Source organism: Indicator indicator, chromosome 4 (assembly GCF_027791375.1).
Source record: "Indicator indicator isolate 239-I01 chromosome 4, UM_Iind_1.1, whole genome shotgun sequence".
Lineage (NCBI taxonomy): Eukaryota > Metazoa > Chordata > Aves > Piciformes > Indicatoridae > Indicator > Indicator indicator.
In genome coordinates, this window is record NC_072013.1 from 3,583,251 (window position 1) to 3,596,247 (window position 12,997).

At 46.0% G+C, this 12,997-nt stretch overlaps 1 protein-coding gene across 6 annotated transcripts in view; it reads right to left on the bottom strand.

Moving 5' to 3' along the window:
- Nucleotides 1-12,997, bottom strand: part of NRXN3 (neurexin 3) — a 909,976-nt gene that overhangs the window by 346,673 nt on the left and 550,306 nt on the right. For 3 of the 6 annotated variants that reach the window (XM_054400550.1, XM_054400552.1, XM_054400551.1), the window contains exon 1: nucleotides 1,152-1,395. The exons of the other annotated variants lie outside the window; for them this stretch is intronic. In XM_054400550.1, the coding sequence (XP_054256525.1) occupies nucleotides 1,152-1,395 (244 nt within the window). Of the gene's footprint in view, nucleotides 1-1,151; nucleotides 1,396-12,997 lie in introns of those variants that run through there. 6 annotated transcript variants of the gene reach the window in all.

Consider the following 12,997-nt stretch of genomic DNA (forward strand, 5'->3'; position numbering starts at 1 on the left):
ATGAGGGATCATCATTCCCTGCCCCAAAGGGTTTCCATCAGGAATAGGTAAAGCAAGTTGAGAAGAATCAGGGCAGAGCTAGATACAGAGACTTTAGTTGCCTTTCTAGTATATCACTACCTTTGCCTAAAAGGTGGCAAAGCAGAGCTGCTCCAGGATTCACATCTATACCTGACCCTGACCTGCAGCCCTGCAAAGAAAGGGTCAGGATCTGGCTTGCCTGCATCTCCTCGAGGTGGATGTGGTTGAAGGTAGAAACCAAGAGAAAGGAGAAAATGAGATGAAGATGAGGGAGAAAGCCCCTTATCAGCCAGGCCTGAGCCAGCTCCTAACAGGGTGGTCAGACTCAGAACAACTAGACAAGAGGCAGTACTTGTCCAGCTGCTGAGCATTGCTCAAAATTTCAGAAGTAGGATGCTGGGGATGTTGCCTCCCTCTCTTGATGGCCTTCAGACCCCCTCTTCCCCTTTTCCATTGCTGCTGGAGTGGAAACTTACTCCCTGTTATTTCCTGCCCCTAGGTTTCCGAGGAAAGGAGCAGGGAGTGTGGATAAGGACACCTCGCCTTCTCTTTTGTATGCCCCAAGCCACCCCACAACTTCACCAAACAAGGTGCGGAACAGAGAGCAGCCAGCTGCGCAGGGGAGAAGAGATGCCCTCGGCCAGCCCTCCCGCCGCGGAGCACACGACAGACTGGGCGGCCGACTGGGATGATACGCTGCTGCAAGGACTACGCCAGCCGCTGCGCGTCCGCTAGGGCCAGGAACCAGCGAGTGAACGACCCCCTCTCAGAGAGCCCCCAGCCCCAGGGGAATGGGAGCGGGTGCCCCTCCGCCTGCCCCGAGGTGGTCGGCGCTGCTGTCTGGCATGGCGTGGCGCGATCCTGCCCCGGCAGCCCCCACCCTCGGTCCTGCTGGACCACGCCGGCTTGGGAAGTTGGCTCTGGAAGCGGCCTATCATCAGCCCTGGGCTCTACTCTATTGGGAGGAAAGGAGGGTTAATGAACGAGGAACTAACAGCAAAAATATGAAGGGCTGGGAGACGCTCCCCGCCACCCCCCCTACACAGAGTCACAGCCATCGTCCCGGCTCCCCCTCTGCTGCTCCAGCTACTTTGCAAAAATGTTAGAAAGAAACAAGAGTGGGAACCCACCGTGTCCTCCTCGGAGGGAGACAGGGGAGCGGTAGATAGAGATAGGCACAGAGTGGTGCTTGCTGCCGTGGAAGTGATGCTCATACTGAGCCTGAGATACAGACGAAGAAGAGGAGGCAGAAGAAGCCACGTTAGAGGAACTCCAAACAGAGCTGACGATACATCCCCAAAAGAGGGAGCACATCCACAGGGTCCAGGCGGGGCGACGTTCCGGGCAAATGCTGGGGTCTATTCTCAGGTGCATGGTCAAGGCACAGGACACCTACAGACGGGCAGTCTGAATTCCAGCCAGGGAGAGAGGATAAGGTTCATGATGCCAGGGGACCCATGCTAGCAGAAAGGAGAGTCGCTTCCCAGACTCTTGGATGTGCGTATGTGTTCAAGAGGCAAAGAGACAGTATGTGTCTGTGCGAGCGAGAGAGAGAGCTAGGAGAAAAGGGGAGGGGAGGGGGAAGGTTAGTAACCACACAGAGAAGAATAAGACACGCCGTTTCCCAGGGCTGGATCTACTGTGCCAGGAACCCCACGGCCGTACCGAACCTCCAGGAAAGCGCAGGAAAGCTGCACATGTCAGCGCAAGGGTCCTGGAGCTTGCACTTGTCAGGTTCCTCCAGGATCACCGGGTCCTTGAGGACTTTTCCCTGCCTGCGATCCCCGTCTCTCACTTTGCTGAGAGGGACTACTGAAAACAAAACCAGAAGAAATAAGCCAGAGACCCCAGGTAAAATTTTGATTTTTTTTTTATCCCAATTCCAGGGAGTTTCTGTTGCTTCTCCACTAGCAAGTGTTGCAATGCAGAACTGCTAAGCACACGCACACGCGCGCACACACATAGACCGGGATTGTTATCCTCCTTCCAGTGGATCCAGGCGACTGAGGGCTCAAGCCGATTAACCCTGTGCAGCCGGGGAGGGCAATGCCAGGTCTTCCCAGGCAGGCAGGCGAGCGCGGACGAGAGGCCGGAGGGCCGGGCGGCGCGGGTCCGTCGGCGCGTCGGGGCGGGGCGCGGAGCGGGGCGCGGAGCCGAGCACGGAGCGAGCGGAGCCGGGGGCGGGATGCTGGCGGCCGGCGCGCCAAGTGCGGGCAACTCGGCGGCGCAGGTGAAGCGCAGCCGGGGCGGCAGGGGAAGCGGCTCCACCAATGGGCCAGTCGTATGCAAATATACCGGCCCCCGCGAGCCAATGAGGGCGGCGTACCTCTCCGCAGAGGGACTGGCTGGCTCCGGAGGAGGCGGAGCTGGAAGGTGGCATCGCCCCCGCCATTCATGCGCCGGTGCCTCACACACGCGCCCGCCTCCACCGGCCCCGCCGGGCGGGGGGTCCCGGGGCCGGCCCTGGGGCGACAAGGCGGCGGTGCTACTGTCAGCAGTGGAAAACACCTTGGCCCACCACGACTGTTTGCGAAGGAGTTCCTAGCGCTGCTCCGGCGGAGAGCAGCGCCTGGCACCTCACCGAGGAACCAGCGCCGGCATCCGCACCCGCCGCGCTACCGAGCAGGGGCCAGACTACGACGGCCCCCGAGCTGCTTCTAGAAGAATGCGCCCACCCCATCTAATGTGGGGACAGAAAGTGCTCAATTCCCAGGGATAATCCCTTGTCACCTTGCGTTCCCGCTGTGCCGCGCAGGGCGGCCCGCCGCGGACGCGGAGCCGCGGAGGCAGGAGCCCCGCGGGATGTGTGCGGCTGAGAGCGGGAATAGCGGAAAGCAACGGGGCGCAGCTGGCACTCGGCCGCCTGCTATGCTAGGGAGACGCGCTCAGTTAACCCCGACCCCCCGCGTCGCCCTGTCCTAGCGCTTGTCCTGCGGCCTCAGCTGCACAGGAGCGAAGTAAGGAGTAGAAAGCACGGCGCTCATCAGAACTCCAACCTATTTTTACAGAGGTTTTCGTTCCTTTTTTAATGCTCCTGAAAGAAGAAGCTGAATCCAAACAGGTATATTTGCATTTAATCCTCGGAGAGTGAGGACTGCAGCCAGAGTTTGTAGCCCCTAAATTAATAATTAAGTGTATCAGCATTATCTAGTAACTTAATTGCCTACAAATTTGCATGGTAAAAAAGCCCCAGCCACACTGCGGGGAGGAGGGGGGTAAGGCACCGGCAGTGGAGTGACTTATGCAAAATCACTCAGGGAGTTCATAAGGAGCTCTGGAAAAGAAGTCAGGATTCACCTTGAACTGCCTCCCTCTCCTTCATGTCTTCATTCAAACCGGAATAAATTGTTTATGGCTGTAAATTTCCTTGTCTTCCCCTCTAGATCCTTGTTTGTAGGTATGCACACACACACCTCAGAAGGCTTCTTGACTCATTCCCTAAGTATTTTCCTGAATCAGACAGAATGGGTTTGGTTATTGATCCTGATTTGGTACAACACATCAGTAACTTGTAATGATCAGCCCAAGTTATACACCTAGTACTTCTAGCTAAGCCTGATATGCTTCTAATTTATTTTTGAGTACCTTATGTTAAAGTTTAAATAATCTAAATCAGAGTCTACAGCAGTCAGTAAAGATTGTGGATGGTAAAGCTGGAAAGTAAGAATATTACTTTAAAATTTATCCAACATTTGCTACCTAAGAATTTCAGACTGCTTTAATGAAGCTATTCAACATCTTTAGGTATTACTTTACTGTTCTGCAGATAAGGAAACAGAGGCTCAGAGGCACTGAGACAGTGAGTGATTGACAGACATGGGAACTTAACAGAACTGACACCAAGATTCTCTGAACCAGTACAGCTGTTAGAATAAGCATTTGACTGATTTGGTGGCTACTTAAAGTGTCCATATTACAACAAGGTACACAGCTGGACGCAGGTAACCTGCCTGCTGGCTGTCACATCTGCAGTGCCATACACAAGACACAGAGCAGTTTTATCTGTGCAAGACGACTGCTCCTGGCCCTAAGTTTTGCGAAGGAAATGGGAGTTGCTTCTGTATATATGGCATGATACTCAGAAGGATCCTCTTTGAGAGGAGGCCTCCCTTTGCTTCTAACTGTATTTGAGAGAAGAGGGGGAAAAGGCTTGCAAGGCTGCTGACCCATGAGGATGCTGCTAGCATCCACCTTGAAACCTATCACCACAGAAGTCCTGACTTACACCAGTCCACGAACAAAGTACTTAATATTTATAGTGTAGTTAAACTGTAGGATGCTTAATCTAGGGGAAAGGGGGAAAGATGTGTATTAACTACCCATCAACAAACAGCTTATTTATAAAATACAGGGAATCCATTATGAATTAATTTTAGACACAGCTAATTATCAACAATGGAATAAAGATTTGCCTCCTGTCATTCTACTTTCTTTTTGTCTAGTTACAGCATTACAAAAAGGACAGAACATATCACATATCACGATCAATCACCTAAAAAGGGACTCCAGATTTAACCAATGAGGACTCAGAAGCAGTGGTATAAAACTCATTCATTTGCATGGAAAATGGATGTGGTTTAGGAATCACAATTCTAGAAGTAAGATCAGGGGAACTGCATGGATACACTCCTTGCCTCTTTCCTGCAACAATTTGACCTGTTGCTGCAAGAGAAAAAAGCAGAAGAGGGCCTTTTTCGGCTAAAATATGGTAGCATCCTTGGGCTCGTAATTTCCCTTTAACAGTCCGACAGACCACATTCTCCATGCTTGAGACCCTGTTCATGCTGGCCACCTCTCTTGGACTGCTGCAGGAGGCAAAGCCCTCAATGGACAATAATTTACCAAGCTCCAAAACAAATCACTGACCTTTTTCTCACTCGGTCTACCACCAGCCCTTCCCAACTTGCAGAAGCAGTATCTTATGTGCAGGGGACATACAAAGAAGATGACCGTCACTTCAAACTGGCTAGGTACAGAAAATGCCTGGTAATTCAAGAAAAGCAGAAACAGAAAGTTGTTCTGTGTTGTCACTGTGCTGGGGAGTAGCCCTCTAAGTTCTGCCTAACAACTTGCCTTCATTGCATACTACTGGGTAAACTGCGTTAGGCAAAAAGGAGAAAGGGCAAGAAAACCTTAAAAATAATAATAAAATTAAATTAAAAAAAAAAAGGAAGCTGACTATAAATACATCATAGGGTTCTGGTGACACCGTAAAGTACTGGAACTTCATTCTGCCTTGCTTTATTAGGTGTCAGTGGATGTATTTACTGCCTTGTAATTCACAGGTGACTCATTCATTTAGCAGCACCACTGCAGAAGGAGGGCAGATTTCAATTGCAGTTTCCCCTCTTGGGTGGCAAGGTGAAGTTTATAGCCAGAAATGAAGTTTCAACAACATATTCGCACCAGACTTACTTCAAAAGAGGCACTGTAATTTCCCTGTTAGTTTTGTTCATCTGGGTAAACACACAGTCTAAATTCTCTTGTGCTTTCAGAACTGGGACAGGTGTCTTAAAGGATAATGGTTCCGTTCAAAAGTTACTCCCTACAGATACAAGAAAAATAGTAATATTTTACAGAGCTGTTTCTTTTACTAAAAGAGCAGGGGACCACCATGTTCTGCAGAAATGAGAAGCAATAAAGCAATTGTTTCTGACTTTTAGAATCCCAAAAAGAGAGACTGTTGGCTTCAAGCCCAGGAAAAGTTTGTACTTTATCCTACTTGTGTCAGCAAGTACAACTCTCTCTGTATTTCCTATTAAATCTTAGCTGTTAATTACTTTGCAGCACTCAGACCTGAAAAAGTCAGCTCTGCTCTAATATCACAGATCTCTAAAACTGGATCTGAAGGGAAATCTCCATTAGCTTTTAGCAATGCAGGATGACTACCAGAGAAATGACAGCTCTCTCTCTACCCAGTAGAGGCTAACAAGGTACACTACCCAGTACAGCATTGCTATATAGTAAGTTTAAGAGAATAAGATCAGCTAGAATGGCCTTTCACCCAAAAGCTCTTCCCAGACTGAACTGTTTCTCTCAACAATCTAAACAGTCTCATTCTTTCTTTTTTTTCTTTTTCAAAATGTGCTTTTCCGAGATCAAGAAGGAAGGCAAGAATAGGTTCTGCTTATGATCTTAAAATAAAGTCTAAAATGAATAAAACAGATCAGAGAGGACTGCATGCTGTAGAGAGCTTAGGACAGGCATATAGGACCTTTGTCTTTAGCAAGCTACTTCAGGTACTTCTGAGGACAGCAGCAACTGAAACACAGGTAAGTTCATCAGCACTACTGACAGAATTAACTGTTCTGAGACTAGTCCCTGGTGCCCCACTGTCCTTGTCATCACTGCCTCCCAAGAGGCAGGTAAGACCCAGCAGTACCAAAGAATTATCAGCATCTGGTCATCCAGAGGGAAAGGGAAGGCTTGCTGCAGGATAGGGATGAAGGCCATGGACACAGCTGCTGCTATGCGGTACTTTTTGTGTGCACAACCAACTGACTGCAGTCTCTGTAGTTCCCAGTTTTATTCTGCTCTTTCTCCTTTAGCAACCAGTAAGTAAGTCCAGTTACCTACAACAGTAACAGTGTGAGAGCTGAAATTCCCCACACACCGACAATGACCAGGCTAGCTCAGTCTGGAAGCAAATGAAAGCTGTATTTACAAGCAAATCTACAATCTATGATGAAATGCAATGAATATGTACAAATATACACTATTCACAACATTTACAAATATGTACAAGCAACAGAAAAGCACAACCAAGCCCCCTTTGCTTCCCCCAAGGGGCCTCCCCCCCAGTCAGAAGGAATCCTCCCAGGCCCCCCTGGCAGAAGGCAGAGAGTCAAGAAGCAGAGAGGCTGTTAGACTGTCAAGGTCAGTGTGTTATCTTCAGCCAGAAAAGAAGAAACAGCAGCCAGACAGAAATCAAGCAAATAAGCCAAGTCCCAGACTGCCCAACTCCCCAACCTTGTTTTGAGTAGAGATTCTTAAACATTTCTAAACACTTCCACCGGAGATATAGAATAATCATTATTTTGCTTTCTTACACACAATAGTGATTTATTTACATTCTTTTACTTTCTCTGCTTGAACTTTGTGAAGAAATCTTAAAAAGACAGTCTTAAAACCATCACAGTCTTACATGTTACTAGTGACATAAGGCAATTCTATCTTCAGCTCAGCTCCAGGGGACCACAGTTTGCTGCAATTAACTAATACACAGACTTTGGGCCTAGTTTTGTTCACATTTATGTCAGGGTGAGTAAATTCAACACAGCCAGCAGACTGGCATCAGTGAAGGAAGATCTGATCCTTGATGTTCATTTGTGAGAAGATAAATGTGGCCTGATTTCAACTGGCTAGCCTGGGCTAGTAGTAAGTCAAAAGCGACAGTAACTACTGGAAGCTTTGGCAGAAGATGAGGGACATAAATTCAGTTCTGTCAAATGTCCAATTTAAGGGCCAGAAATCTAGCAAAGTTAAACTTTTATTTTTTGCAATTTCATACCTAAAGTTCTATGTGTAAGTGGGACACACAAATACAACAATAGATTCCATTTTGATAAGCATTAATCAATTATAATTAGGAAAGAGGCAATATTAGAATTTGCTAATGCAAACTGGCAATAACATGTTAAAATTTGCCCTGCTTACTAGATAATGTAAAAATGACAACCCTGTGTACTCAGCACTATGTCAGCTAACAGAAGCAGAGTCCCTTCCCTGGAGAGTTTACAGACTTGCTGGAAAGGCATAAGCCAGCATGCTTTGGAGCTCATGCTTCATGAGCAAATGGTACCTTTTTTGGCTTAGGTCTGCTAGTCTGTGAACCAAGGAGAAATGAAAGGCTGAGATACTGGCAATAATGGCTTCACACAGGAGCAACTAGTGTAACTGCCTTCAGCCCTGAGCTTCTAAGTCTCCTTACAATCTTTGCTCAATGTGCCACAGAGATACCTCTAGCTACCTGCATCCTCTCTCCTAAAGCTGCCTCAGAAATTAGGACCAAATCCTTCTCAATGGACCCTCTTCCAGATCAGTAATTATGAATATACTTTGTGTTAAAGGATAGATGCCTAAGTCTGGTTTACTTCAACCATCATGAGAAGCTCCTGTTATAAAAGTACTTACCATCTTCCCTTTTGTCTCACAAACACTTTAATCCCTCTCTTGGCATACTTTATTATAAAGTGGGGAAAGCATACTTCTGATGGGCAGACTCTCATCTCATAAGAGAAAACCGATCCTTTGCAGCTGCAGAGCTCTTTCCTCCAGGAATGCTGGAACTGCACCTCTCTCATTTACACTTGGTAGAAGCTGGGCTCAATGGCAGATGCTCAAATCCCACCAGGCAGAGAAACAGAATCTGCTTCTACTTCTTTTATCATTTCAGGCAGTGTGACTTTTTATCAAAGGTTTCTTTGGACTCAGAAAGATTACAGAAACCAGAAGACTGGCCCAATTTGAAAGAAACAGGGTTGCCCACTGCTTGACCTTAGATAATTACTGAATCATCAATGACAGAAAAGAGCCCAATGCTTTAATTTTCTGACATTTCTGTCACAGAATTCATGTGTCAGTACCTCCAATACCCAGAATAAAACAGTGGTGACCTGTAGTGTATGCTGAGAATTGATTTGCTTTGTTCATAACAGCCCTCTTTTATAGGTGGATGACTGTCTAACCAGCTCTGTGATTAGCCTGATTTTGTGGCAAGCCAAATTAATCACTAGCATAACTCCTAACAACTGATACTGTAGATTCAAGTAGCTTGCATGTTTCCATGTTTATGGCAACAGAAATATATGTGTGCCTTGCTTTCGCTGTGGTTGGAAATCAGTGTTGGAAAGTTTAAGGTGAAAGAGAACAGCCTGTTCCTAGCCTAGGTGTGAGCCTTGCCTGGGATAACACACCGCTGCAATCTCTGGCAGCAGTAAGAGTTTAGATGCACCAGCAGATCACAGAGGAGGATGTGTAACTACTGTCACCTTGGCTGTATTCATTCTCTAGATCTAGATTTAGATCTCCAAATTCTGCCAGTCCAGCACCTTACACGCTGGTGCTAAATATTAGCACGGACGAACTAGCATTTATGTCACAGATTCTTAGTGTGGAAGAAAGAGCCAGGAAATTATTTTTTAGGAGCTCTGAGTCTTAAAACTTAAATAGGACCTGAAAGGATGAAGTAAAAAGAGACAGAGAATTAATGAAATTAAAATATCTGCTGTGATAAATATGGAACTATTTCAACTTTTACCCATGAAAGCAGAAAGGAGGCTTAGTTTCCGTTTGCACTCAAAGAAACCTTGTCTGACACAGAAAGGAAAAGGCAGAAAAACTGTTGCTTTTGCTCCTTTAAACTGGCTTCTGTGCTAATGAAAAGTGAGCTCTCTAATAGACACTGTGCAGAGGCTGCCCTCTGCTTCTCTTCTCTCTTCCACCTATGATTTTGCCTGGCTTTTGCCTGTAATCACCTGTTCATCTCACAGCAATAACTGCTGGGTAGCTGGTGTTTGCCATAGTCTACCGACTGCTGAAAAAGGAATTAAAGGAAAAGCAAAGAAAGATGTAGGGCAAAAACCTTTAAATGACACAAGTGTCTTACTGCCAGCCAGCCAAAATGTGAAATGTCTCCTGTGGCCAAGCCTGCTCATATGGGAGCTGCTAGTAGGTGTAATTTCCTAAGATGTATACCTTGTCAGTGTGCAGAAGACAGAGAGGTAAAGAAGGTCAGAGCAGCCAAAGATAAAAAATTGGAAGGACAAAAGAAGACTCTGTGGGTAAAAACTCTTCTGCTTTTAACTCTGAAAGAACCCCTGCTGTGCATTCTGTGGCAAACCAAGCCTACTGGCTAAGGCATAAGGAATAGTTAGACCATTGGATGGCCTTCTCCTCACCTAAAGCAAACAGCCATTTTTACATGTGGTACACAACCTGCACAGGTGGTACACAGTGTACAGTCCAGTTGCTCTCAACCACAGAAGAAATCAATTTTTTCCTTTCAAGTAATTAGGGTCATAACAGACCAGGCAACCAGGAATTTCAAGAGGCTATCTAGCCTGTGTCAGGGTAGGATAAACTTTACCTACAATATTCTTATTGATGTTGTCTAATTTCCAATGATCAAAAATCAATGCCTCTAGAAGCAATTTATACCAGGACCTAACTGTCATGATTTAACTCCAGCCAGCAACTAAGCACCACACAGCTTCTCACTCCCTCCTCCTCTCTTGCAATGGGATGTGGAGAATTGGAAAAAAAATTATTGAAACTCATGCATTGAGATAGGAACAGCTTAAAAACTAAACTACAATTAGATGGAATAACAACTGTAACAAAATATTATAATAATAGTAGCAAATGAGAATATAACAAAAAGAAAGAGAAATAACAGACAAGTGATGCACAACGAAATAGCTCACAACCTGCTGACCAATGTCCAAGCAGCAATGCAGCCCACCCCAGCCAACTGCTCTCAGCTGAGCATGATGTCCTATGGTAAGGAATATCCCTTAGGCTAGCTTGGGTCAGCTGTCCTGGCTGTGCTCCCTCCCAGTTTCTTGTGCATTTGCTCCCTGGCAGAGCATGGGAAACTGAAAAATCCTTAACTTAGGACAAGCGCTACTTAACAACAGCTAGAACATCAGCTTGTTATCAACATTATTCTTGCACTAAGTCCAAAACAGCACTGCACCAGCCACTAGGAAGAAAATTATATCGGCAAAAAACAGGATATCAACTTTGTCAACAGAACTAGGTTTTTTTCTTCCTTTTCACAAATGTGCTGCAGTCCAAGTGGCTTGTGACACCTATAAATTATAAATGCATTAATCAGCATATAATTAATACTAGCTTTCCCTCTCCCCTAAAATGCAGTAACTTACAGCAGTATATGATATATAAGCATTTCACTAAGTATGTGAGCAACATGACCACCAAACAGGTGAGCAAGGTGTGGTTAGTTGCTTATAAGAGGCCTTCAAGTAACAAAAAGTTGCAATGAAGGACAAGATAAGCATAAGGGATGCAAACAGGCAGGGCAACACATCTGGGGAAAAAGACAAGAGAAACAGAAATGTCTCTCTCCTTGTGAAGCACCTCATTCTTCTACCATTTCCCCAGGGTCTCAAACTCCACTCCACCCACACAAGCTCCTCCAGTGCTCTAGATCTCCTGAGACACCAGCATTTTCCTTGTCTTGTCAAATCCTCCATCCTGCCTGTGATTCAAAGAATGTTTGTGCTAGTCACATGGCTGCAAAAAGCCTGCTTCCTCAAACTGAATTCTTCCCTTTACCCAGCACCCTCCTCTCCAAGCAAAATGCAAGGGAATTTGTGTAGGATGCAGGCACCCAGAAACAATAAAACCCCACTGGAGCTGCAAGTGCTAATACCACTGCAAGTGCAGGCTTCAGGAGTACATGGGCTTTAAGCACCAGGCAACTGTGAAAATTGGGAAGTGGACACAAGAGGAAGAAGCAACCTACTCCCTGGCTGACAGGCTGTACACAACAGAGAAGGCATGAACTGTTCCCAGCATGGATGTGATATTTATTGGACAGGACAGACCAAAATCTCCAGCTACTCATTGTAAAGTGCCAGGGGAAAAGTTAACAATAAGTATGCAAGGATTACATTTAAAGTAGTCAGATGCATATGAACACATGTGCATGCACACATGTGCACACACATATTTCTGCTTCTCTTTCTCTTCTGTGGCCTCTGTTTCCTCCTCAGACTAGTAGTCAGGAACAACTACAGCAGAAACCAGAACAGGGGAAACCCATAGAGAGCTCACTTGAAGAATCACACTTGATTTTTCCACACCCTCGACCAATTCATCCCTTAAGGTCCCCCTTACATTATAATTAGGCCTGCATAGTTTTAACTAGATGCCATATTTCACTTCCCTCCCCTTTCAATCAGTCACCAGAAGTGAGCACTCAGGATGGCAATGCACAGTATGTCACTGACTCCTCCAGAGTTCTAGCAGAAGTATGGTGGGTACTGTGAGGATGAAAGAAATCTGAGTGGTCTTTAGGATGAGTAATTCTGAATCATTTTGCTCCTGTCTTCATCTCTGCATTCTGATCACTTCCTGCACAGAAAACAGAAGGTAGCTACTGTGTGACAGCCCAAGCTACCAAAAATCCCCAAAAGAGAAAGAAAGCAGTATGTGATCAACAGAAGAGAGAGACATACAGGTGCTCTGTATAACACTTTTTCCTCCACTGAGATGCTTCTTACCCACTACCAGCCCCTACACTAAATGTAATCCTCAAAAATGTAGAAGACATAAAAACAAGGCATCTGCTATTCTTGGCTACCTGAAAACATGTTGTTCTACAAACAGCAGAACTACAGAAATAAATAGGTAGGAAATGAGGCTTCATATTTTCTCTTTGTCACCCCCTCTGTATTCACCATAATAACATTACCACATCATCCTCAGTTCCCCCTGCTTTGTCTTCATACTCCATCCTCAAATGTGCTCAGATTTTTATCATATTCCCTTCTCCACCCTGAAACACTTTTCATCTCTTCTCCTCCTGCCTTGCTTTGGCTGAGGGAGAGGCAGCCTGTGTTGTGGTATGTTCAGGGCTGTGAGTCTACCAGCTTGTGGACCAGCCTTTACACCTCAGCAAAGACAAAGAACAAGTTCTGGAGGAATTCGGTATCTCTGGGGCTTCAACTATCCTGTCAAATGTGGTGGCTGCTGGCCAGGCAACTAAAGGGGCAATGGTCAGAGAGAATGAGAGCAGAAGCATCATTTCCTTAGGAAATAACACTGTATTTCCACACTGGTACAGTATGGCCTCGAGTAGTGTGACAGCTGAAGCTGGAGAATGTCACCTTCTCATCATGGGCTGTACTGCAAGAAACCTTTTGTAAAAGGAGTACCAGAGCCAAAGCCTATGGTATGAGAGATTGAGCATCTTAGATCCGTACTGCATATACAGAGAGAGAGTAATGAA